This window comes from Epinephelus moara, chromosome 9 (genome assembly GCF_006386435.1).
Source record: "Epinephelus moara isolate mb chromosome 9, YSFRI_EMoa_1.0, whole genome shotgun sequence".
Classification (NCBI taxonomy): domain Eukaryota; kingdom Metazoa; phylum Chordata; class Actinopteri; order Perciformes; family Serranidae; genus Epinephelus; species Epinephelus moara.
This window is the reverse complement of record NC_065514.1, coordinates 15,558,052-15,583,674: the sequence shown is the minus strand read 5'-3', so window position 1 is coordinate 15,583,674 and position 25,623 is coordinate 15,558,052. Positions and strand designations below refer to the sequence as shown.

The following is a 25,623-nucleotide window of genomic DNA, read 5'->3' as shown; positions in this document are numbered from 1 at the left end:
AGACAAATTATTGAATAACCAGAGATCATTGCCAACAACTTCCTCTATCTCCAAAATATCTGCCACTCCAGACCCAAGGAGCCTGCATCCAACATCATTACCAACTTCCTCCAATGCACATCATCCAAACTCTTCCTTCCAGGAAACAACTCGGTACAATTGGAGCCAAAAGAGCCAGGCACAAAAACAGCTTCTTCCCCGAAGCAGTGCTCTCATCAATACACCTGCTTTCCCCCAAACTGGTAAACATAGTGGACAACAGCAACTTAATATATAACAGCAGCTGCTGTCTCTGTGGCAAAATACATTGTCCCTAATCAGGTTAGAAATAAAGTTGCATTTGACACAACAATGCAGTCCTTTTTGACTTGGTTTTATTAACAATAATGTTTTCTTTTCTTGTTTTCCTCACAAACAATGGAGGTCTAGAGTTGGTAGTGGTGATTTTACTGTATGTCTCCTTAACACAACAGCCTATATAGAGTTTAAAGTTTTATATTGTAATGATTAATTTTGGTCTGGGATCAAACTTCGTCAAACTGCACTGCAGTATCTGTTCTTGTATTTCTCATTTTGTTGTTATGGATACAATTTGAAACTCGTCAAGGTTTTCAGGGGCAATATTAGCTGTGGCAAAGACAGTCCTCCCTCCACTTCGCAATTCACATGGCAAGGATGATGTTTATTAGCCGATCAGTATACAAGCAAGTTAATGAGAAATTGGCAAAATGCAAACTGAATAATGGGCCTGGAACAACCTCATGCAACGCATAATCAGTTTATGTTGTGGCTGAGTCATTCCTCTCCAGCTCTTTCAGAATTAAGTTGACAATGATATGCTGATATACAGTTTCCCTCCCCATTGGTGGCTTCAACAACTTCTGATCAGATCCACAAAACTAAACAAAAAAGGTACATAAGGGCAAAGGTTTCTCCATGTTGTACATACCTCACATCTGTTCAGAAGCTGTGTGTCCACAGTGTATCTATTGTGTCAGATCTTACACGGTATGATGAAATCACCTTGGTTTATACAGCACCCTCCAGTGCTCAAGGTAAGGATCATTTATTATGCAATGAACACAGTTCAGTCAAGTGTCTCATATATTGTGATGTGGTATGATGTAACCGGCCTCCAGTACTTGGCTAAAGTTTAACAAGGACAAAGCAGCTAGCTTAAATACCTTTACATTTGATGTGGATCCTTGTAATGCCCTGGCCTTAAATTACAGCAACTTTGCTTGTGTTTATTTATCTTAAAGGTCCAGTGTGTAGGATTAAGGGGGCTATGTTGGCAGAAATGGAAGAAAGTATGATTAGGACTGTAAAGTTCTGGGGCCAACACATTCTCACTCCGACCTCGTCACATATTGATGTGCTTGGTCATGGACTTTCCTCGTCCACATGACATGCAAGGTACCCTGGGTGTGTTGGCTGTTGACGTTCTGGGACACCGTGTCAAGTTCTGCCTGTAACATGTTACTGTTACAACATAAGTTTAAGTTTACATACAGTCTCTTTCAACAAACACAGGTGGTTGGGTTAAGGCAACAAAAAACGCACAAGGTTAGGTTTAGGAAAAAAGAAAAGGGTTTTACTCTAGAATCTTACGGGACATGAACACCGCTCTCCCGGGTGAAAGTCGGTGTTTGTTGGACCCATCTACCACCCCCCACCCCTCGTTTACATGTCGTTTTCTGTATGTTCTCTGACATTTATCCTAACGATATGAGGCGGTCTTTGTGGAAAAAAAGCTTGTTTAGTGGACTAACTTTGCACTGGAAGGTTGCCCGTTCACTTACGTTTTAACAGGTCTGATGCTACAATGCGCCCCGGCTGTATCTAGGCTAACAGCTAACATGCTAACTATTATTTTTATGTCACTAGTCACTTGAAACAAATTTAGGACGATAGGAGACAGGTTGAAATAAACCGAAATTTCCCTTTAAGGTACTTCTGCCTCCATCTTAACTGCAGCATGACCTAGTTTATGAATGATAAATGAACACACCCCGAGAAGAGAGTTCTACGACCAGGAGAACCCGCTGGATAGGCTTTTGATTTTACACTATAGATTTGACTGAATACATTTTTGTTGCGATTTCTTCCCTCAATCGTTTTCTGGTGTTTGGGGATCAAATTCACTTTGTAGTATGTGCTTTCTATGATTGCATTCCTCCAGAAGTATAATCTTTTTCTCCTCTGACCAATGTCTTCTTTTCTCCTGCCATTTTTTCATTACTTCCCTATAGACCCTTTCAGGGCCGATGTCATGATAATATCATTTCATTAGCTGAAGGCAAAACATGACTCTCCACCACAGGGCTGTAGGCTACATAGGAGTCTTAAAATGTCGTCTTGTTGTGTTATTAGGTGTCAGAATAGAAGGAGTCATGGCTCAAAACTTAAATTTTATCGCATAGTAGCCACCACTCCCTGTCAACTGAAACAAAGACAACTATGGTTAAATGCGATAAGATGGGATGGTACATTCAGACAATGCTTCGAATTTTTGAATGGTCAAGTTTGTGCCAGAGTGCTCTCCAGCACTCAGAATGAGTATTTCTGAATGCACCACTTGCATTATCTTCCTCCATTGTCTAAAACAAGCCAAAAGAACTTGCTAGCTATCGCTGGCTAATGCCTGTGGAGAATTGTTTTGCCTCCAGCTAAAAAACATTATATTGTTTACTAGAAGCCAACTTTGTGAGACGGTAACAGGCATCACAACCGTGAGTCTAAGCAAACAAACAATCTCCATGGTAACTTTTAGCACTGGGAAATCTCGTTCAACACAGTAAGGTTTTCCCTAACTAAGGAAACCTTTTAAGGGATTCTGTGCAACTGTTCAAGTCCTCAGCTAAGGAGAAATTAAGCTTTAAGTGTTATACTTAAGGAGAAAACATAAGGTGTTTTGTGCAACTGGTCCCTGGTCAGTTGGTCAACTGTTTGGTTGTTATACTGTTGTCTGACTTAACTCTTATTGGTCAGACAATTGTTGGTGTTATTTAAATAGGACCACTTGTCCACCAAAATGTTTCTTTATCCAGCTGAAAAAATGACATCTGTTACTGATCAGCACTTGTATTGTCCTCTGAAGATTGGGTCTTTGCTGTGTTTGGACTGTCCCTTCTCCACTGTGACTGGACGGCTGGGTACAGTGACGAGCGCAGCAGTTTACCGATTAACAATCACAGAAGACATTCAGTCTCTAAAAAGCACCTGAAATTTCAAGTAATGTTCTCATCTTCTTGTCTTTTTAAGTTAGAATCAGTGCAATGGAAACTCAGATACACAATTGCTGCATCAGTGAATCTCAAATTCCCAACCTAAATTATAAAGTAACAGTAATGGTGTAAAAATTCAGCAAGTGCTTGAGCACAAATTTTCTGTGGTAACTAGTTGCAGGCCACAAGAGCACAGTCCCTTCCTAATATCTCCTGCATGATCGGTGAGCCTTAAAAGAGCTCTGTAATTACATGTTAATCCACTGGAGGTACATGAACACAGCTCAGTCATGTATTATGTAAACTTGCTGACAATGTAAGTCTGTCCACTTGCAAAGTGGTTCAAATTTAACAAGAGTGACCACTGGCAAGCTAATGAATGTGTTGCTTCTAATTTCGTCCAAACTCAGTGGATGAAAACACAAAGTTTAACAAAGACAGGAAGGAAAGGTAAACCAAGGATAAGTAGTTAAGGGTACTTTAGTGGATAAGTTTCTACACGGCAGGTACTGTCTCACTCTGCCCTCCTCTTGTCCGTACTTGTTCTAACTTTGTGGTTTGTTCATTGTCTCTGGATTCTGATCCTGTTGCTATTTTCTGCGTGCTGCTGTCCTGTTTTCTAGTCTGTAGTGCACTTGAACACTTTGTTACTGTCTGCTTCTGTTGCAGCTAGCATCAGTCTGGACGTGCGGCAGTGTGAGTGAGACCCAGGGCAAGGGCAAGATGTGACCTGAAATGAAGGGTGGGTTTAAAGACAAAACTTTAAATTACACTTTCAGAAATGCTTTATATCACATAATGTAGCCCAGAGAGACTAAACTCTGACACTCTCCCTATATATCAGTGACTTTGCCATGTTCCTCGTTCTTTTGGAGGCTGTAACTCCTACACAACTTCCCCTATTTGCCTCTACCGTCAAAACAGAGAGAAAGGAGAGAGGGACAGAGAAAGAAAAGGACAGTGATAGTAAGTTTTTCTGCTTGTAACTTAACAGTCTAATTTAAGATTTAAAGGGACAGTTCACAACAAAATCCTCAGTACATATGTTTCCTCTTACCTGTAGTGCTGTTTATCAATCTAGATTATTTTGATGGGAGTTGACGAGTGTTAAAGGTATCAGGCGTAGAGGTGTCTGCCTTCACTCAAATATAATGGAACCAGATGACACTTGGCTTGTGGTGCTTGAAGTGCCAAAAAAATACATTCAAAATGTCTCTTTCCAGAAATCATGATCCTGTTACTCAAGATAATCCACAGACCTTGTTGTGAGCAGTTTCATGTAGGAACTATTTTCTTTCTACTGAGCATCACCTGCCAAGTGTATCACTGCTCAGAAGGAAGCGTGCATATTAGGGCTGCCCCCTAGTAGACGACCAAACATTAGTCGACCAGAGGTCATTAGTTGGAAAGACTTCATTGGTAGCTTAGTTGCAGAAAAAAAAGAAGCAAAAACAAACGTGAAACTCTATAAGGAGCTGTGCCTTGTCAATACAAATCAAAACCTATATGACTGGACCATGTGGGAATTTAATTTGAAAGGACAGACACAGGAAGTGGCCACACACTGGTACCTGCGGTTATTCCACAGGCTAGTTAATAACATGTCGGGCAGGAAATCCAAAGTGTGGGATCATTTTGAGAAGGTGAAGGACGAACCCAAGGTGATATGTAAACTCATCTTCATTGGTCGGACAATAGCACAATCATTACTGCTTTGCCGACAGCGTCATGAACAGGCGGCTCGCTCAGTGTGTGACGTGCACTTGTAGATAAAATATAGGTCTATATTAATGAAGGTTCATTAGTACGGTTTTGTATTTCTCTGTAATGTAGCACAGTGTTAACAATGTTACTGATACTATTCTTTCTCACACCTTCAACTCAAACCATTGTGTTGCCCCGCCCAAAATATGTAATCTAACAATTAAATTAATACCGTCGACTAATGGCCCTAAATGACGACTATTGGTCGACTAGGAAAATTCTTAGTCGGGGGCAGCCCTAGTGCATCTACTCATGGATGAGAAGCCTGAGCTTGTGACAGCACAAGATGTAAAGTTTCATGGTGTCCTCCTTGGCTGAGCTGTGATGTTAGCTAGCTCAGTGGTGCTAGGTGAGCTAGCAGTAGATGCACACTTCCTTCTGCATGGTGTGATACAGTTGGCAGGTGTAATTTGGTAGAAACAAAATAGTTCCTACATGAAACTACTAACAACAAGGTTGATTTTTTGGAAAGAGACATTGCTGTGGAGAGAATGTATTTTTGGCGCTTTGAGCATCACAAGCCGAGTGGCATCTAGCTCCATTATATCTAAGAGAAAGCAGACATTTCTACGGCCAATATGTCCAACATTTAGCAACTCACGTCAAACAATCTAGATTGATAAACAGCACTGCAGGTAAGAGGTAAAATATGTATTTTTGATTTGGGGTGAACTGTTGATTCAAAGTGAATAATGTCTAATGCGCACCTGGGGGGAAAGTGATTTGGGTCGCCCTAATGGACTGTATGTGTGTGCATGTCTTATTATCTTTTAAGAAGTTTATATTATGCTAATATAGTAGCATTAAACTACTGTTAGCGCACCATTATCTTTTTTTAATAAGTGTTTATTCTCTCCAACAGAGGAAAACATCCTCACAGACACATAAACAGCACACACTGGCAGGCAAGCCCACCAAATTAGAACACACACACCGAAAAAATTGAATGTCATGAAAAATTCACCTGCTTAATGACACTTTTGTTTTTGTCAGGGTAATCAGTTTGCAGAAGCAGATTGCTGGCAGAGTGCTAATTAATAGAAGCAATCTGCCGCCTGTCAAAGCAAAAAGAGCACTTCCAGACCTCCACTCATTTGATCTCACCGAGATCTCTACCTCTCAGGACTCCTAATGGACACCGGAACCATCAATCACGCAGCAGGGGTGAACTGGTCCGCTAAATGTGGCGCTTAATATTCCACTATTCAGCATCATCATACACATTAGGAGATGGCCTTGGCGGACCCAGATTTTGGGTCCCGCTGAGAACAATGCAATGGGAGATGGGGGAAGGGAATTAGCAAAGGCAATTACTCAGCTACGGATTTGTGTGATAAGGTTCATTTTTCTAAAGACGATTACATAGCTCTGCAATCTGCTGAAGCACCAACATTCACTTTTTACCCTCTGGGCTGACCTAACAAGTTTACATCTTCTCAAGGGATTAGCATGCTTTTGAAAAAAGTTGCTAAGAACAACAATTTATGAATCTGATAGCTTTGTGGGAGCAGAGCTGAGTCGGGCAGGACTTAACGTCTGCCGCGCTTACAGGCAGAACCACACGTAGAAGCAGCGATACTGACATCAGCTATGCCTTGGAGACGAGTTGATGATGCTGGGGGAGGATGTTGTGAGATAGCAGCAAGGTGAGGCTGGCAGAGTGTGACTTGAAGAAATTAAGAGTTGTTTAATTAACTTTTTTTTCCCCATACGCCTCAGTGCACCAGTCTGGCAGCCTCAGAGTGGGAGAGAAGGCAAACTCAACGGCTTAACAAAGCGTTATAATCCAGAGGTGAGCTGAACACTCCCAACACCCCAGAAGAAGAGAGAATTCTACCAGGTCTGTGGCTATCTTTGGGGAGCTGATTAAAGACATTTGGGGAGAGTTTTTGTCTTCAGAAGATTTAACAGTTCAAAATAGCAGTCTGTGCTTGCTTTACAGATGAAAAAGTCTGATGCAGTGGAATTTTCAACCCTTGAGGGGATTCATCACCGTGGAAGAAAGAAATATCACTGAAAACAGTCCAACCAGGTATGATTCACACAGTCGACCCATATTTTCTCTCCCATCGAAGGGCACTTTACTCTGCTAACACAATGAAGTACCATCATCTTTAAGTCTCCACGAATTAGAAATGCCAGGCAAAATCAACTCTTTAGAAGTAGCACTTAAAAACATATTAAGGGTAATAACTGTTTATACTGTGGGTTTAGTTTGACTTATTTCAGTGGTTTAATCTTCAGTACAGATGTCTTTAAAGGATGTATTTTGTATTTTTCAACCTAGACCCAATTTTCCATGTTTTTGTGGATAAATAACTGATGGGAACAACCATTCTTGGAACTGGCTCACTAATGAGTGATAGCACTGCAGCCAGAAAAGGCAAAACAGGCAGCAGTGTAACCACTTGGGACAATCATTTGATGTCAATTTACGTCTACTACTTGGGACAATCATTTGATGTCAATTTACGTCTACTAGAGCCCCGTTTCCACCAAACACTTTCGGCATGGTACCTTTGGAGCCAACAGTAACCCTTCAGACATAGTACCTAGACCCTAGTGTTTCCACTGCAAACCGTACTCTTTCATGTGGGCGGGGTTGTTGTCACTCACTGTATTTCCTCATTACCGGTGACACAGATGGAAGTCTGCACCTTGTTTATCGTCCACAGAACGAGTTTGTAAGCCAATATTTTCAGAACAAAGTAAAACAGGCTGCAGTGAGAGTCTCTCTCCATGGGATATTTAAATAGAGTGGGTTTGTGCATTTAGTTCTTCTGTGGCAAGCTCAGGGGTTTAGTGTTGCTGTAGCCCACAGGAACAACACTCTGCAACGCTTTTTTTTTTTTTGTCCGAGTGAAGATATATGCTGCAAGAGGCAGCAAAACATCTTTTCATTTTATAGTGACAGTTTACTAATGAAACTCTCCATAGTATAAACAGTGGTTACATGAGCCTCAAAACCAGCCAGTGAGTGTGAGAGTGACCGTCCTCTATTGACCAATCAACGGACTGCAGTGTTTAGTACCAGATCTGTGTGCTAGGTACCCCAACAGAGTGGGGACCAAAAATGGGGGACGGTACGGAACGGTTCCATTGGTACCATCCACAACTTCTCACAGTGAAAACAGAAAAAAAGGGAAACCAAACTGAACTGAAATGTACCGTACTGCTTGGTGGAAACAGAGCTTATGATCATCAAACCCACCAGATGAAAATCCACTGAAATAAAATCCATTGAAATAATTTTTTTCATTTTAACGTGTATAGAGCCAACATATTTTCACATCTACTTGGGTAAATTAATGGTTTATTTCAAACAAAGCAGATTTGGTGATTGTTGGAAAAGCAAAAAGAAGAGCAAAGACAAGTGTGTTTTATGACGATAAAATCACTATTTATTCAAATGGAGTCTGGTGGATTTGGCGATGGCGACTTTGGGGCTGTTTCTGGTTGAACAACAGAAACAGCATTGTCTTTAACAAAAAGGTCTGTCTCTGTAGGGATCCTTTCCATATGTCGTCAGACACTTACAATGATCATCTGTCAGTGGCAAAAACAAACACTTTAAGCAGACTTAAATCGATGCTGCACAATTGCTCTGAGCAGCTACATTGCCACCTGCTTCGCTGTCTGCAGCGCTCTCAGTAAATACTGGACCAATTTCAAAAATTATTGTTCCCATTAGTCACGTAGACACAAAAACACTGGAAAACAGGGTCCAGGTTGAAAAATAACAAGGTTAGCCTTTAATGCAATTTTTCCTGTAGCTTAGAGGTTGTTAGAACCTGTGAATGACTGTATTTTGGATAGCACTCTGATGGCAGACTATTACGGCGCAGTGAGAAATAAATTACAGTCATATAGACGAGGTCAAATCTCTGACCGCTCCCGCCTACACTGGCCTGCTCCCATTAACCAAACCTACATCTCTGCAGCTGTCCCCCCCTCCCCCATCGCCCAGTGCACACATTCAAACACACACTCAGGCTAGACTACAGCATCCTCTGCTTGTCCTGCCACTGCTGGGGCCTGGTGGGAGGTCTAATTGGAGCAGATTGAGCTGCTGTCCTGTAACATATGGCTCACAGCCCTGACAGCGCAAAACAAAGGAGGGAGAACCACACAGGTCCTGGCCCCATCACAGACTCACCAGCTGGGATAGACAGCATCGCTCTCTCTCTCTCTCACACACACACACACCCTCTAAGCTCTATCCTTCAGGTTGAAGTTTAATCTAAAACATGAGCCCACAATGCACCATGCAGCTCCGGATCTTTCTATAGACATCTCTTGTGGACAACAGAGTGAAACAAAACGCTGAAGCAGTTTCAGGCTTTAGATCGGTGATATCTGAGAATGAGCTTTTAAATTCACAAAACGTGCTGCGTCTGCTGTGACGGCTACCACACACTTACCCATGAATAAAACAAACTTATTCCATGAGCATCTTGTTAAATCCACAATACCTCCTGTCAGCTCGCTGAGAGATGTGATATCAAACAGAGACACAGGGTGTTTCCACACCAAGTTTGTTTGCTCTGGTCTGAATCAGTTGATAAGCTGGAACGTTTCCCCTTGTTTCAGTTTCTTTTCACACAGAGACAAATCCAAGCACACCAAACCACACTCTGCTTACTGGTCAGATATATCAGGCAGGAGCAAGACAGTTAGAGGAAGGTTCTTTGTTTTGGATCAGTGCATATTTCTGTGAGGGGGACATTGCTATGCAATATAACACATAGCAAAGGCAGAGTTGGCATTTGCTTATAACCCTGGTAATTATCTGGGCAATGTACCACGCAAAACTACACCTGCAGAATGCAGACTGAATGCTATACTGCTTCAAACTTTGCAAAGAAGACATGCTGCCTTCAAACACCTGAGCAGAAGAAAGGAGCAAATGCTGAGCATGTACGACGACATGCTAACTGTCGACATGACAACAAGACATGTTCAGCTTGAATAGTTGTTAGCTCGTAGGGTAGATGGCTACAGAATACTCTGTCATCATTATTGAATTAGGCATAACACTACAAAGGAGGAAGTTGGGTTTGGATTGAGGTTGGATCACATTCCCACCACAAACAAACCGCTCCAGAGTTTGTTTGGGACTGAAAAAAGACCACCTCCTTTCAGCGCGGTTGTTTTGGTCTGCACCCGAGAGAAATTACCATGTTCACACCTGCTCAAATGAAACACATCAAGGGGGAAAACAAACCACAGTCTGATTCAACTTGACTAAAAAAGCACAGGTGTGAAACAACAAGAACATTTTGGCATTGTGTTTCTGTAGACCACAACTACATTACATTTGTGGGTTTCAAACGTGTTACATCAGCGCTCCTCCAGTGATGTTTTGAATGAGCTGACTTGTCATCGGGAGGTGGAGTGGATGGTGGATGGTGGATGGTGCGTCACCAAGGCAATACACCTGCCAAGACCACTGTTCAAAATCAATAAACAATAACACCAGTTGTTTTTTATCGAGTCATCGATGTATATTCAAGCGCCTTTCGACACCAGATGTGGTTGTTTTTTTTATCAACCTGTCGCAGTGTTTCCACTAGTGATAGCACCATTAAAAGTGGTTGGAATTTACTGATATATTGTAGTGTTTTCAGGTGGGATTGTGCTGCCAAAACCATGTATTTCAAGCCAAAACAATGATATTTCCAAACCATAACCAAGTGGTTTTTGTGCCTTAACCTAACCACACATTACCACAGCATTGTTGAAACACAAAGTTTCAACGCATCTACTAAACAATGACACACAAATGTAACATATCCATAGTTTGCAGACACATATAATGCCAACATTCATTCATTCAGACAGGAGGAACATACTGCTAAATAAAATTCCTCCTTTAGATTTGTGATATCAGTCAAGTGACTTTTCACAAGGTATTAGCTCCTTTTTGCAACAGAGTTGAACTTTTGATACTGCTTATTGTCTATGACAAGTGAATAACTGGCTGCATGCTCAATGGTAAGGTGAAGCGGTAAAGAATATCAATGCTCTTGAGATATTGTAAGAAAAATGTGGACGAAATGCACCTAAACATCACAGCAGCACTGACAACTTTTCAGTTTACACCTGAGTCAGGATACTGTTGGTGTTAAATATGTACAACTAGCTAGCCAACAAAACATCCTTGCTTGGATGCTTGTTTCCCAGAATTCACCCTGGGAATGGCCCACAAATGTCAACTTTCTCCGAATGCAGCAATGTCAGATAAAGTACTGGTGCATGAACTGTAACTGAGCTCTGTTTCTTACAGTGTATTGCACCAGATAATGTACACATAACACTGAAAATCACACCGCGTATTAGGCCTTCTGTCTTTGAGTCTGTGTGGCAAAATCACTCATTGTAAGTGCGGCTGCTTCATAAGATGCTGCTTGCTTACAGATTTCTCTCTGTTTTGCTTCCAGCTTCGGGAGAGGTATTCATGTCAGGTTTTGTCGTGAATTCATCTTTCATCCAGGAGTTACTCTATTTGGGATGTCTGAGGGTGAGGTAAAAAAGAGGTAGAAAGAGGAATAAGCTGCCAAGTCGTGCAATTCTGTTTCTACTGGAAGGGGGAAAAAAGCTTCACTTGCAAACAGAGGAGTAATGGTAAACCCCACATATCACAAACTTTTGGCACCCTTTATGGCTTGGCTGCTGGGAGTCTGCAGCAGATGGTGGTATATACAGAATGGCCGTAACAATTACTCTTCCCCTGCTTAGATGCTATTTGCAAATCTGTGGAAACAAAGGCAAAATACACACATCAATTATCCATAAACAACAGGAAAAAAATTAGAAAAAGTCAAACAATCATACAAAACACCTACGCTGTGAATGACAGGCTAAGAGGCCACATTCCCTCGTACCAACCACAAAACCCAAATTAATTTCAGCTTGATTATATGATGTCAAACAGCACGCCCACTTCACACAGCGATCGGCCAGGTGTGTGCAGAGGTGACAAAGCTGCTGAGATTTGAACTTCTTTACACACTTATTTCTGTCACTCTGTGTGTACAACACGATGAAGACAGAGAGACGAAAAGCTGCGTCACCTTCCCCAGTTGTACACGCACTAAAGCCTGCAGTGCCTCCTCTTCACTGCAGCTGGACTCCTCTGAATGACAGGTGATAAAACATTTGTTTGGGTCTTTACTGTCAGATAAAACCAATAACCTAAAAGTCTAACAACCCCTTTGCTCGTTTGTTTGGCTTATCAGCCTACGTGTGTCACTTCAGAATTACATAAACCGTATGCCAATATCCATTTCAGTTTGGTGCTAAATTAAGTGACTCAGTATTACACCCTGAGGACACTCATCGAGCACACGTTGCTTATCATCCGGACCATAACACACGGCCTGATATCATTTAGCAACACAATGCTGCATGTCATTTCTTTTCTAGTATCCTGGGACTGATGGACCAACTTACAGTGCTGTAGCTTGTGTTCACAGCAGTAGGTTACAATCTATATAATAATGTGTTACCATCCGTTCCTGCTTACTTGCTCTCACCCCAAAAAAAAAAAGAAAAAGAATGGCAACACAGGTCAGCTGTGCAAGTAGCGTATTACGACCCACACTTACATTTATTGTGAGGCAGCACCATGAAGTGGCTGTAATTATCACAGGAGCAGAGGAGCAAGTGAGGTGACGCAGTATAAAAAGCAACAGAGTCTGTGTAGTGTTGTAAAGTCCCTGTAGGGTGAGTGGGAGGGTTGATGGATGGGTCAAACACGCACAGGACTTTCCCCAAGGAGACCAGTGTTTGGCCTAAAGTTGACATCGACTTCTTTGAGTAACAATATAGTGTAGTATGCTAGTATGTGTAGCATACTATGCTAGTGACATGTGAAATGATGCGTGATCCATGCAGCATCACTGTCATGAACGTCTGATGTCTTGTCGCTGGACAAGGATGGGGATTAAGTGATGTAACTTTCGCCATAGTAGAATGGACGTTATTCTTCTTGGCCTTCATAAATTCATCGTTCTGCAGATTATAACATTTTAAGTGGTTTAACAAGTTAGTTGTGTTGCTTGGTGATGCAGACACAAGTGTCAGTCACTCTTTATATATGATGTGTTCTCTCCTAACTCTGAAATACTTTTTTTCAGAGTTAGTTTTCTGCGAGTGGAGCACACATTTCAAAACATCAATATTGCAGATGATCATGTTCATGTCCTTGCAGGAAGCCAAAATCATGATCGTGATTAATATTTGATTAATTGTGTAGCTCTATGTGAAGCCAATAGTCAATCAAGTTATTTAATAACAATATAGTGTGCTAGTTTGTGTAGCATGCTCGGCTAGTGATGCATGTCATGTGACATTACATTACATTGGTAACATCCATCCATCCATCCATTTTCTAACCACTTATCCTCTTGAGGGTCGCGGGGGGTCTGGAGCCTATCACCGCTGACATTGGGCGAGAGACGGGGTACACCCTGGACAGGTTGCCAGACTATCACAGGGCTGACACATAGAGACAGACAACCATTCACACTCACATTCACACCTACGGACAATTTAGAGTCACCAATTAACCTGCATGTCTTTGGACTGTGGGAGGAAGCCGGAGTACCTGGAGAAAACCCACGCTGACACGGGGAGAACATGCAAACTCCGCACAGAAGGGCTCCCGCACCCGGGATTGAACCAGGCGACAGTGCGAGGTGACAGTGCTAACCACCACACCACCGTGCCGCCCACATTGGTAACAAACGTACTTATTTTAAGCCAAACCATGATGTCTTTTTCTAAACCCAAACCTTTTGTTGCCTAAACCTAAAGAAGTAAACATGAAAACAAAGTGTTTTACCAATGTTCTAAGTTTATTTTGAAAAAGACTACATGCATTTACCGAGCAGGAACTGAAAATGTAGTTTGTTTTTAAAGAGCCAATGCCTTTAAAAAGTGCAGTGACTTTTAACAAAACAAAATGTCTAAACAAGCCACTAAGGGGTGAACGGGTGATCTTCTTCCGGACATGTGTTCTGTACTAACAATAAACCACTGTCCAGTGCGTGTTATCTATTTTTAATCATTACTCAGCAAATTCAGTCTTCCACACCGATACATGCTTTCACGACACACTTACATTACACAGTCAAAAACTGTTTGCTTCCCGTTCCACACACCTGATTTCCACTACCTGGAGCTTACCTATATGCACTTCACACATGAATGCTCCACCCTGTGCTCAGTATAACAGCTGCATGTGTATATTTATATCTACCTTGTGTTTAGATAAGGATAAAATAAACAAAACAAAACTGTATTATGGCTCAGAGAACAAGTGTAGATTGACAAGCCATCCCTGAACATCCGAAAGTGATGCAGGAGGGTATCTAGTGCGTCGCATTTTGGACACTGACCTAGTGTTGGTATTGATGAGTAGGGAGTGAGGATGTGTTGATAATTTAGGGAAGTGCGAGTGTTGGTTTTGAACTTCACATAATCTATAATCCTCACATTAGTGTCACTGCATAATTTCAAAGCTTTTGTTGCAGTGTAATTAAATGTGTTACTAGGTCAGAAAGATTTAGACTTGAAGCAGTGGTGTAGTTACAGCTGATGACGTTGGTGTAGTACTCCGTAGATGGGTAGGTAAATGAGAAGAAAGTGATTCTACCCTCCTATATATTCAAATGGCCTTTTGGCTGATAGGTGGGGATACTATAGACGACCAGAAAAAGAAGTTTATATACCCTGTATATGTCTGCATACACCCTCCACAACACCACTGCTTCTTAGACCTAGAAAGTACCAGAGCTGAGGAAGTCTCCCTCATTCAGTGACACTTCAGTGGACCTTGAGTCTGGATTGTTTTGTCATATTAATGTGAACGTTCATGCTTGACTTAATTTATCGACTTGGTTTGGAAACTTGTGAAAGACGTTTTAGCCAAAATATTCCTCACGTCATCTCCACCTCCCTTCTTATCACCTTCCCTGCTCTCCTCTGCTGTCCATCCATCGCTCAAAAAGGAGGGATGAATGGAAGTACTGAGCAGAGGAGAGAGGAAGGGCATTTTAAGTTCAGTCATCCAGATGAAAGGAAGACTAAAGAAAGCAAGTCACAGAAAAGGAGAGTTAATGATTTATGCTGTCATTCGTGTGACCGCACCGAGACAGCCTCTGCCTGACGATGCATTCAGTACGACTAGATCACTCCATCCGCTCATTTCATCCGGATGAGTGGACTTATAATGCTCCCCTGCCCTTTCCTGCTCGCCACCTCCCTCTCTCCCTCCCTTCAAAAAAAAAAAAAAAAAGCAAAGGACAGCGGGGAGAAATGAGGGTGATGCGAACTGACAAGACCACCAAGGTTTAGAGAAAGTGACAATTTGGTCACATTATTTAAAAAACGGTCCCTCTGTGCCACCAATAATTTCACTTGCACTAGAGTTTTCACACACACACACACACACACACACACACACACATAGCAAAGAGTCTGGAATTCACAATTATTCATAAGATAACAAGGACACAGACAGTGCAAAGAGGAGGTGAGTGAATAATGATGTCTGCAGAGACAACAGATATTGTGTGAGTGAACTACGAATCTGTGAATGTGTGGGGGTCACATTCTAAAGCCAAAACACCATGGCGATGCACTGTGTTGTGTCTTCCGGAGCTGTCAAAGAATAACGGATATTTCTAATATAAGCTCGTCTGTGTTTGATTGGCAGAGCTGATTGAATTCCATTTAGAGCCGCTGTCATCCTGCCCTCATTTCAAACTCGCAGATCTCCCTCAGCGGGTAATCAAGCTCTTTCAAAACTGTTTGATGAAAGTAATTTGGCCAGATCATTCAGGATAACATTGCATAAAGCAATCTATTAGCCCACACGGCTCAGAGCAAAAACACACGGGATAAATGCGTTTCACTGGAATTTGTCAAACACAGCCTGTGTGTCGATGACTGTAATAACAGACTTAATCATGACGGAATACAGTGGATAATAATTAAACTGGCTCAGGTTAGAAAGCCATCTTGATACTGACTTGCAGTGTCAGATCACCAAAATTAAAGCATCCAAAATCCAGCCCTCCAGCAATTCGTGACTTGAAGGGAATGTCAGCCATGGGTGTAAAGAACGGGAGCAGATTGCCCCTTCCCTACTTTGGCCCAATCCCAATACCCCCCCTTGTCCACTACCCCTTAGCCCTTGGCCCTACCCCTTGGCTCTCAAAATGAAGCAACGAGGGGTGGGGGTTGAAATCTTTCCCTAGGAACTGGGACACCCCTACACCTCGCGGGAACGCGCAAATGTTGGTGTAGGGTCAAGGGGGGTACTGGGACAGGCCCTTTCTACCCCTGTACTTCCAGCACCCTTACTCGGACCACACACATCTTCGAACTCTGCCTTCATTGTGATCTCAACTACACACCTGAACACTTTCATGACTGCATCTTGTATATTTGACACGTTAATGCGTTGACAAAAATCTGTCCGCAGATAGACATATAAACACCTGGCAGAGTACTTAAACTGGCGTCTGTGGTACTTCCCATCACGATAAGTGTCACCAGGACAACATTTTGTCATGATGACACACACACACACACACACACACACACACACACACACACACACACACACATCCAAGGTGAGAACCATACCAGCCGTTGCGATGTTGTCATGGCTGGTAAGAGCTAAAATATGATATCCAGCCATGCATATAATTTAGATTTTTTCAAGACACTTCTGCCTTGACCTCAATACAACAGGATAACAGAATTTCATCTGTGTGGTGAGTCTTCAAATCTCTTATGTCAGACCCACAGTCCAAAAACACAAAGATATTTACTTTAATAATAAAATAACTCAGAGAAAAGCAGCAAATCCTCCCATTTAAGAAACTGGAACCAGGCAAGTTTGGGCATTTCTGATTCAGGAGCTTAAGCGATTTATCAGCTATTTTGTTGAGGATTAATTTTCCGTCCATCCACTAATTCATTAAGCATTTTAGCATGACTTGGCAGAAACTTTTCAGAAACAATGTCTGACTCACTCAGTGCAGTGCTGAGACCTCGCTGCCAACAACATTCATTAGTTTGTAGACATCTTGGGATGTCAGCATGTACACAACGTTCCAATTAGTTGAATCACAAAGTTGGAGCGAGCAATTAAGGGCTGTACTACAACATCACCTACAGCGGTGATTCCCAACCAGGGGTACCCCAGGGGGACTTCTGCAGTTGCCAGGGGGTATATGGAAAGCTCAATTAATTTATTCTAGTGCCTCAACTACATTTATTTGGGTTAAGGCAGAAAATAAACAGCCAAACAGGATCATATCATAATTGGTGTGATGTTGAACTTTACAATAAGCAACGAGCTGCCTATCAACATGTCAGCCGAAAGCGATGCAACACCATCAGCAGAATAAAAGCCTTTGTACACTGAGTCAGTTTTTTTCAGATGTTTTTTTTAAAATCCGTCATTCTAAAAAAAATCCTTACCCACACAAACCTTGCACGCTGATTCTGATGTGTTTTATTATTGTATTCGTTGCAAAAAATTTGCAATAACAAAGTGAAAAGACACATTTCCTCTTTTGCCTCTCTCCACTGGAGTTGCTTATCTGGCTGTCACCTCTCTCTCACCCTGTCATTCATTTGGCACCACAGCTACATGAAGGGGTGGAGCTGTCTTCCCAATTTGTCCTCCACATTCTGTGTGCGGTCCACATCCTCCTCCTCTTCATCATCATCCACCTGAATATTACTGTCTAACCTGTTGAAAGTAGTTATCTGAGTTATAAAATATTCCTGTGCGCCCACGTCCTCTGTCTTGTTGCGGCTGTGTCTTGCCACCACATTTTCTTCACTGATTCTTGGTCAAACGTCTCTAAAGGCTCTGATGGATGCGAAAAACGCCGAAAATTGAACCTGTTCCAAAAATTCTTTAGCCTGGAAATCCAGACTCAAATCTAGAAAGATTTTGAGTCTGGCCCTCACCGATACAGCCTTCCTACCCAAGGGGCGGCACTAGCTGAGGCATATTAAATGCCGCCGCATTCAATTGGATAGCATGATAGCCAATCAGAGCAAAAAACAAGGTGACATATTCATTGCACTAAGCCCCATTTGTTTGCCAACCAGTGGGGCTAACTGATATATTATGCTTTTGCCGTACCCCGTCGGCAAAGTGGCAAAAACATCCTTCCTGGACGCGAAGGCTTCTAGGGCAGTCTTCTGAAAAAGATAAGTGTAGTTGGCTTAGCGTTTCTTCCAAAGCTAAATTGAATTGATGCAGTCCTTCAGCAGCTGCCATCTTGGCTGTTTACTTTTCGACTCCTACAACTCAGCGCTGTCCTCATCATGTTACACCCACCCAGAGCCCGCCTCTGTCAGATAGACTGATCTCATTGGTCCGATAGGCGATTCAACAGGCTCTGCTCGTCGGGGCCAGATCCCCGTGCAGTGCAAATTCGAATTTGCTGTGGGCGGGGCATCTGGATTTCCAGGTTAAAAATTCTTATGATGGACAAAAGTTTAGGAATGTGATTGACACAACGTGAGGTTGCATTTATTTGTAGACATGCAATTCAACAATTTCGGATGAAAAATATGGACTTAGTGTGCAAAGGCCTTATATGTTGGCATTGTATGTTTCTACAAAACAGGGATATGTAACATTTGTATGTTATTATGTAGCAGATATGTTCAAACAATGGTGTGGTTGATGTGTGGTTATGCTTAGGCACAAAAACCACTTGGTTATGGTCAGGAAAAGATCATGTTTTGGCTTAAAAGAGCCACATCTGGTGGCGATGGCTCACTAAAATACAACTGGTGTTGTTGTTTGTTGGTCTTGGACAGTGGACTACAACTTGGCAGCCATCTTGCCCAGCTGTTAAACTATCCACCACCATCCCTTCCACCTCCTAATGACAAAGTCAGCTCATTTACATGTAATCAGATGTTATCATATGTTAAAGAACTACTTTGATACATATGAAAGGTATAGATGTATCGCTGGTTTGCAGAAATGTACAATGTCAACATTTCCTCTGGTGACTGGGCTGGACAAGCGAGCAAAGAAGTTGAAATATGTCTAAGAGTAGTGGATAAATATTTGAAGCAGTTAGCTTGGAGTCATGGAGAAATCGTTGAAACAGCTGTAATGGATGATAAATAATAAAACTGTTGAAATAGTCCCTGTCCCAGACAAACTCGTAGGCATTAAGTAATGACATAGCAAATTCTCTTTGAGAGGATATAAACATAGCTGGAAAATAGTCTTATGTGCCGCTGGCACTAAGAGGATATTACACATTTGTACAAAGACATAGACAGTGTGGTTTAATAAAGCAGACTGCAAGTTTCATCACCTGGTGATCTGAAGGTCCAGGCCTCGTCATCATCAAAGTGTGTATCCCCAGCTGTGAACCTCTCACCGGGGAAAAACGCGTGCGCCACGGTGCCCCCTGGCCCATCAAAGGGATATCCATCATTGTGGTCGGCCTTAGTGAAGTCGATTTGAATGTCTGCATCACTGCCGGCCACCTCGTGGAAGTTCAGAGGCGCGATGTCACTCCAGACCTTCAGGGCGTAGTACATCAGGGCCCGAACAGTGTCCCTGCCCAGTAAGGCTGAATCCTTAGGAAAGGTCCTCACTCTGAGAGAAGAAAGGGAGAGGGAATATATTACATACAAAAAGAAGAGGGGGTAAGGAGAAGAAGAAGACGGACGTGTGGGAGGATAAGAAAGGAGAAGAGAGAAGAAGTGGCTGATGAAAGAAGTGGACAGGAGACTTGACAGAGGAACAAAGTAAAAGTGGAGACAAGAGAGGCGAGCTGGGCAAAGTGAGGGGAGAAAAAATGATGATGGACAAGAAACAAGTGGAGAAGAAAAGGAAAATTAAAGCAGAAAAGGGTAAGAGAGGTAAAGTCTGTGGGAGGAGACAAGAGAAGAGTCTGTGGGTGACACATCAGAGATGAACATGAAGACAGAGAGCAGACAAGAAAGGTAAAAAATGTGGGAAAGGGGGCACTGAACACAAAAGAAAGAAAAAAGGAGCAGGATACAGGCAGGAGACGAGCAGGATGGAGAGATAGCTCTGAATTGTATGAAAGCACAAAAGCATAAAGGTCAACTACACAATGTTTGCCACTGGGACCGACCTGCACGAAAACAAAAAAATGCAGTTTGCATATCTTATGTGACTCCATCAGTTTTCGTATTTCATGGTTAGGTGCTCCTGCTGCTCACACATACTGATAATAAGTTGAGAGTACAATGCGCATTCGAAGAGATTATGGCATCAGCTTTCAGGACCGACTCGTCAGCTTTTCCGTTTCCTTCCGTATTTAACTTTCTCCCTTCCTCTCATCACACTTAACATCTCTCAAGGTATTTCTTTTCCGTCAGCGACAAGGCAAGAATAAACAGAAAACCACTCAGACGCCATGCTAACTTCGTCAACCCCCCTCTTCGTCTAAATCTCCTCTCTTTTCTCTCCGCCTGTCAGTCTTTGTCTCTCCCCCTGCTTCTACACACTGCACTCACCATCTCTTTCCCCACTAAAGCACTTTGTCTAAATACAAGAAGCGATTTGGCCGTTGCAGGCTGCTCTAGGTCATTTAATCAAAGCTCTTGGCCTTGAGAGAGTGTCGCCTCGTCTTACCGCTACAACCAGCTTACAGCCTGCGAGAAATTGGTTAAAAATGTACAAAGCACTGTTTTGACGGAGCCTCCTTTTTTATTCACAAAAATCTAAAGTTAACAAGACAGAGTCACAACTCTGAAACTATGCATTGTTATGGGTGTTCAAGGTCATCCTGGTGGCATATCACGCTAGGGTGCACTCCATGTATTGGACAGCTGGATTTTTATCGACAATCTTGACCTCTTTTTCAAGTGTCGTGTCCTGCATCAAATGAGACAAGACTGTACCTCGATCAAAAAAGGAGCACAAACATGGATATTGATTCACATATTGATTGTCATAGATGGACCTGAGGACTTGTTTTAATACTACAAGGCAAGGTGTCCCACACGTATCGACTGAATTCCAAAAGCACAGTCAGAAGTTATTCGTCTCAGAGTCTGACAGGAAAACATACTGAGAGACTGAAATAAAATAGACAACAAATTGGTGCGCGGCAACCTCAGGAGAACAGCAATTCTAGCATGTATCGGGACCAAAACAAAACTGTCCATCTGTCAAACCACCTGTGTTTCTCATTTATGCAGCAATTTGCATGGAGGCAATTAACTTGGGACAGAGGCAAATTCAGTTCAAATTGTGAATGGAATTTTTTCAGGAAGCAACAAGGACTGTAAAGTCTGTAGAGAGAGTTGAAGGTGAGTGCACTTCAGCTGAGCTGTGACTTTTCAGTGTCTTGCAGCTTATAAATTAATTGTCTCTTACTTGAGGGATACCACGCTGTTGCTCTGTTTGCTGTTTTAATCCAGTCTTTGGAAGAAAAAAAAAATCCCCAGCAAAGAATTTTAGTTGAAGAACATGAAACCTTTCAAAAATAATCTTAACAGAATCAACTGGTTCCTACTAAGCATGAGATCAGAATATTTCTGTATCACACAATATGATTTTATCTCTGAAATGCTGACAGAACTGTCTACTGGTCTAAATCCAATGTTCTCAAACTGAGCTTGGTATAAAATGGAACACACCTGGTGTAGAAAAACTTGTACTCTTGGTCAATATTCATTTTGTTGGATAATAAAACAGACTTGATAAGCTCAGCTGTCGTTACTTGAATATATAGGTTTCAATTACAACTCTAATTGGACCCGAGAAGCTCTTGGTACAAGAGTATTTAAAGTTATCAGAGCAATCATCCAGTCTTGTACAGCAGTGGTTCCCAGCTGATGGGTCGTAGTCCAAAAGTGGGACATGGGTCCATTCTGAGTGCCTGCACGAGAAAGCTGCTCTTGATTGGTCAGAATTTCCATGCAGGAAAAATCCAGGAAGTAAACAAAGCGTTGAAGAAGAGTACACTTGCAAGATAAATGTGACACTTTCTAATGTCACAATGGAGGGACAACTACGCAGGTTGATTTTAGCGCTGCTCATCGTGGACTATATTGCTGTCATTGTTCATTTTAGTCAAACCATACAGTTTGAAAACGAGGCGCGGCTCCAACTAGAAAACAATGTTTTGATGCATTGGATGTGCTGAATGTGCGACTGCTGTGTTCACACCTGCCCAAACGAACCACACTTACGGGGCAAATGAACTTGAGTTTGATTGAACCAAACCAAACAGGGCAGGTGTGAAAGCACCCGAAGGAGAAATCTGGACCCTGTGGCTGGACCAGTTGGGAACCACAGTATATCTCCCATCTCATACAGAAGCACCTGTAATTACGCCACCTCAAAAATATCAGAACAATGTTGTTTAACCATTGGTCCAATCTCTTTACCACTGAAGTCTGAGCATCTATAAAGTCTTCATAAAGCATCTTACCCTTCAGACACTCTACAGCCTCCTCACATGCCTGCATGCAGACAGTGATAGAATCTGAAGCCTCCGAAATCACCTAACCTTGACCACAGATGACTTACACATTCATACGATTGTTATTATCATTCATGTTGACACTTCTTTCAAATTTAATTATTTTTTCACAACACCCAAAATTGAAAGAGTGTAGTTCATTAAGGAATAATAACCAAAAAGAAGTGATGCTATCAAGGCTATTCAATTTTAGTGAATGATTTGTTTTTTTCACTGAGGAATGGAAATGGTTTGAGATAATGAATCTTAGTTATAATCCTGGAGGTTTTTATTAAAGGACAGAGGGATGTCGTATGCTGTAAAGCCCTCTGAGGCAAATTGTTATTTGTGACATTGGGCTTTATAAATAAAATTGAATTGAATTGAATTAAATCACCTCCAACATCTCAGCAAGGCGACCAACACCTTACCCCTAGTTCAGACATTGAAACAGGCAACTACTTGCAACGTGCCGTTCTGCAACGTTCTAAAAACCTGCCAGTTCACACCAGTGCAACAAGATGAGACGATGTATCATCTCTATGCAACAACTCTCTGTGCTTCTATTCTGATTTCCAGTTTTTCAGGCTTGTTTTGTGGCTGAATATAATTTGTAGTTTCTTTAAATATGAATGAGGATAGTGATAGTGAGATACTGGCTACAGTTGCATTTGTAGGAGTAATGAAACGGCGAAAAACAAACAAAAGGAGCATCAGGTGGACTGTATTCATAACAATTACGCCACAATAATATAAATAACCAGCACCGATTAATCAGTTAGTGAGAATGTGTGTGGGGGGGCATCAGCACATACAACGAGCAGCAGCAGCAGCGACCCACCATCTGATACCGGCACAATGTGAGGACAAAACAGAGGGCTCGGCGGGGACGGTGCACCTGCCGCAGCAAGTGAAGCCATCTGTGGTCATTCTGCCATGACCAGCGGACTCCACTACAAGCTGATTGGCTGTTGAAACAGGTGACTTGCTTTGCATTCTAAAACCAGCCCCCAGCGATTTGACCAGCTGAGATGCAGGTGACACCATCTGCCGGCTTGAGTCAAGCTCAGAGCGGCCATTTCACACCACTGCAACTTTTCTCTCCAACGTTCTAAAACAGTTTTGACTCGTCGCAAATCTTTGGTCTGAACTGGGCTGTACACTGCGCCCTGCTGCTGAGTGGAAACATTACTCACACTCTGTGCAGAAAAAAATTAGATCAGCAGGCCAGTTAGTGACTGACTTCTTTATGAGAGCGATGTGAGTTTGTTTGGCTGCACTGTAAACAGATAGACAACTTTAGACAACTCACAGTGTAATAGAATGCTTGCCCACCTCTCTACTTTACAGTGCATATGCAAATCCCCCTCTACAACAATAATACCACAAAAACCCTCATTATATTTGATCAGCTTAGACAAGCTGCACCCGCTATGGGACTTGTCAAACTCAGACTGTGCCAATCATGGTAAACATTTAGGTCACAAATAGGTTCAGAGACTGAAGTTCTGTCACTACAAACAATCTTGCTCAGAAAGAGCCCTCTGTCATTTCCATTCCGTCTATTATTGAAGCTGGCATCCCGAAAGCCAAGTTCCTGTCAAACAAATCATTTGTTTGACACTTGTTTCAATTCATACACAAATCCTTCATGATTAAGGACTTTTTCTTTCTGAGGACTGGTGGCTCATTCCTCTGACTGAAGCTCCTCTTGCGCAGCTTATTTTGCTCTTTTAGCAGCCTAAGGATCTCTTGTCATGGTGTAGTTACAGCAGCGGTTCATAATGATGCTTTCAAAGGTTCATTTATCTTTCTTGGGTCTTTATCTTTCCCGATTAAAGCTCTTTGTTCTGGTTTTAAGACCGCTGGCATTGTTAAAATAAGATTAAAAAGGTTTCATCCAATATGACCATCATTTTCAAGGGATAGTGATGTCTACTGGGCATTTCAAGCATTTCCCAGTATGATCTCAACTCAATTAATTTGTTAATGATCGTACCTAAAAACCACACAGTCCAAGGTGCTCTCAGCATGTTGAACTAAGAAGACAGATGGATTGTTTGTGCAGCGCTATGATCACTGGGACCAGCTCTGTGAACTTGTTCCTGCCCCTGACAGCTCATCACAGGGGTGTGAAAGTAAATGCTTACACTCCAAAAACAACTCACCTACGTAGAAGCTATAATTCAAGTGAGCAAGGTGAGGCTGATGGCTGTGTGTTTGTCAGCGTGTGTCAGACAAAAACAGAGTGTGCTGCCATTGTGAGCATTTTCTGTGCTCGCTTCCAAACATACCTGTGCATGGGAGACTCAGCTTTGGTTAGCGTTAAATTTAAGATTATATTGTTAATCTTTTTATTAATTTCACACCCATGTTTTCATTCCAGAAGAACACATTGTCCAAATGAAGGAGAGAATGAAAAGGATAATGTAGGTTAAGAAGGAGATAATGAGGAAGGAGAAGGAAGGAGAGACCTACTGTAGAATGAGGGAGCAAAAGAGGGAGTAAAAAGCAAAAAACACAGACCCTCTCCTATCGCAGAAATATCTCTGACAACTCCCCATGGCTTCATCTTCCACAGTTCTAGCTTTAGTTAGAATCAGAGTTTGTTCTCCGTACGAATGACAAGTTCCTTAAGTTTCAGCGTTTCTCCAGGCTACTACACTCAGAGGGATCAGTGATCATACAGACACATTTCCATCTCCGACAGAGTTTGTGATGTCTCCTTTTCCTTACCCGCAAAAAATGTTCCTCATTACAAAAGCTTTTTTAAAGTGGCTCGTGTTACAGACTTGTAAAGCAGTACAAGGGTGTGGGTGTGAGTATGTGTGTGTGCCAACGCATATGTTATGTCACGTTAGAGGCCAATGCTGTTGTGTTACATGTCACACTGGTCATGCATCTTTTGATTCCACAATGCCGGGATGCTGTCTAAAATCACATACTGGATACAGTATAAAGAAGGGACTCTGCATCTTTATAGCACAACCTCTGTCCCCTCTCTCTCACACACACACATATATATATATATATATGTATATGTGTGTGTGTGTGTACATATATACATATACATATATATACATATATACATATATATACATATATACATATATATATATATATATACA

The 25,623-nt window shown here is 42.0% G+C and overlaps 1 protein-coding gene across 1 annotated transcript in view; it reads right to left on the bottom strand.

The window, feature by feature from the left end:
• Positions 1-25,623, bottom strand: part of LOC126395520 (matrix metalloproteinase-17-like) — a 113,658-nt gene that overhangs the window by 29,060 nt on the left and 58,975 nt on the right. Inside the window, exon 4 of the mRNA XM_050053060.1 lies at positions 19,364-19,650. Coding sequence (XP_049909017.1) covers positions 19,364-19,650 — 287 coding nt within the window. The remainder of the gene's footprint in view (positions 1-19,363; positions 19,651-25,623) is intronic.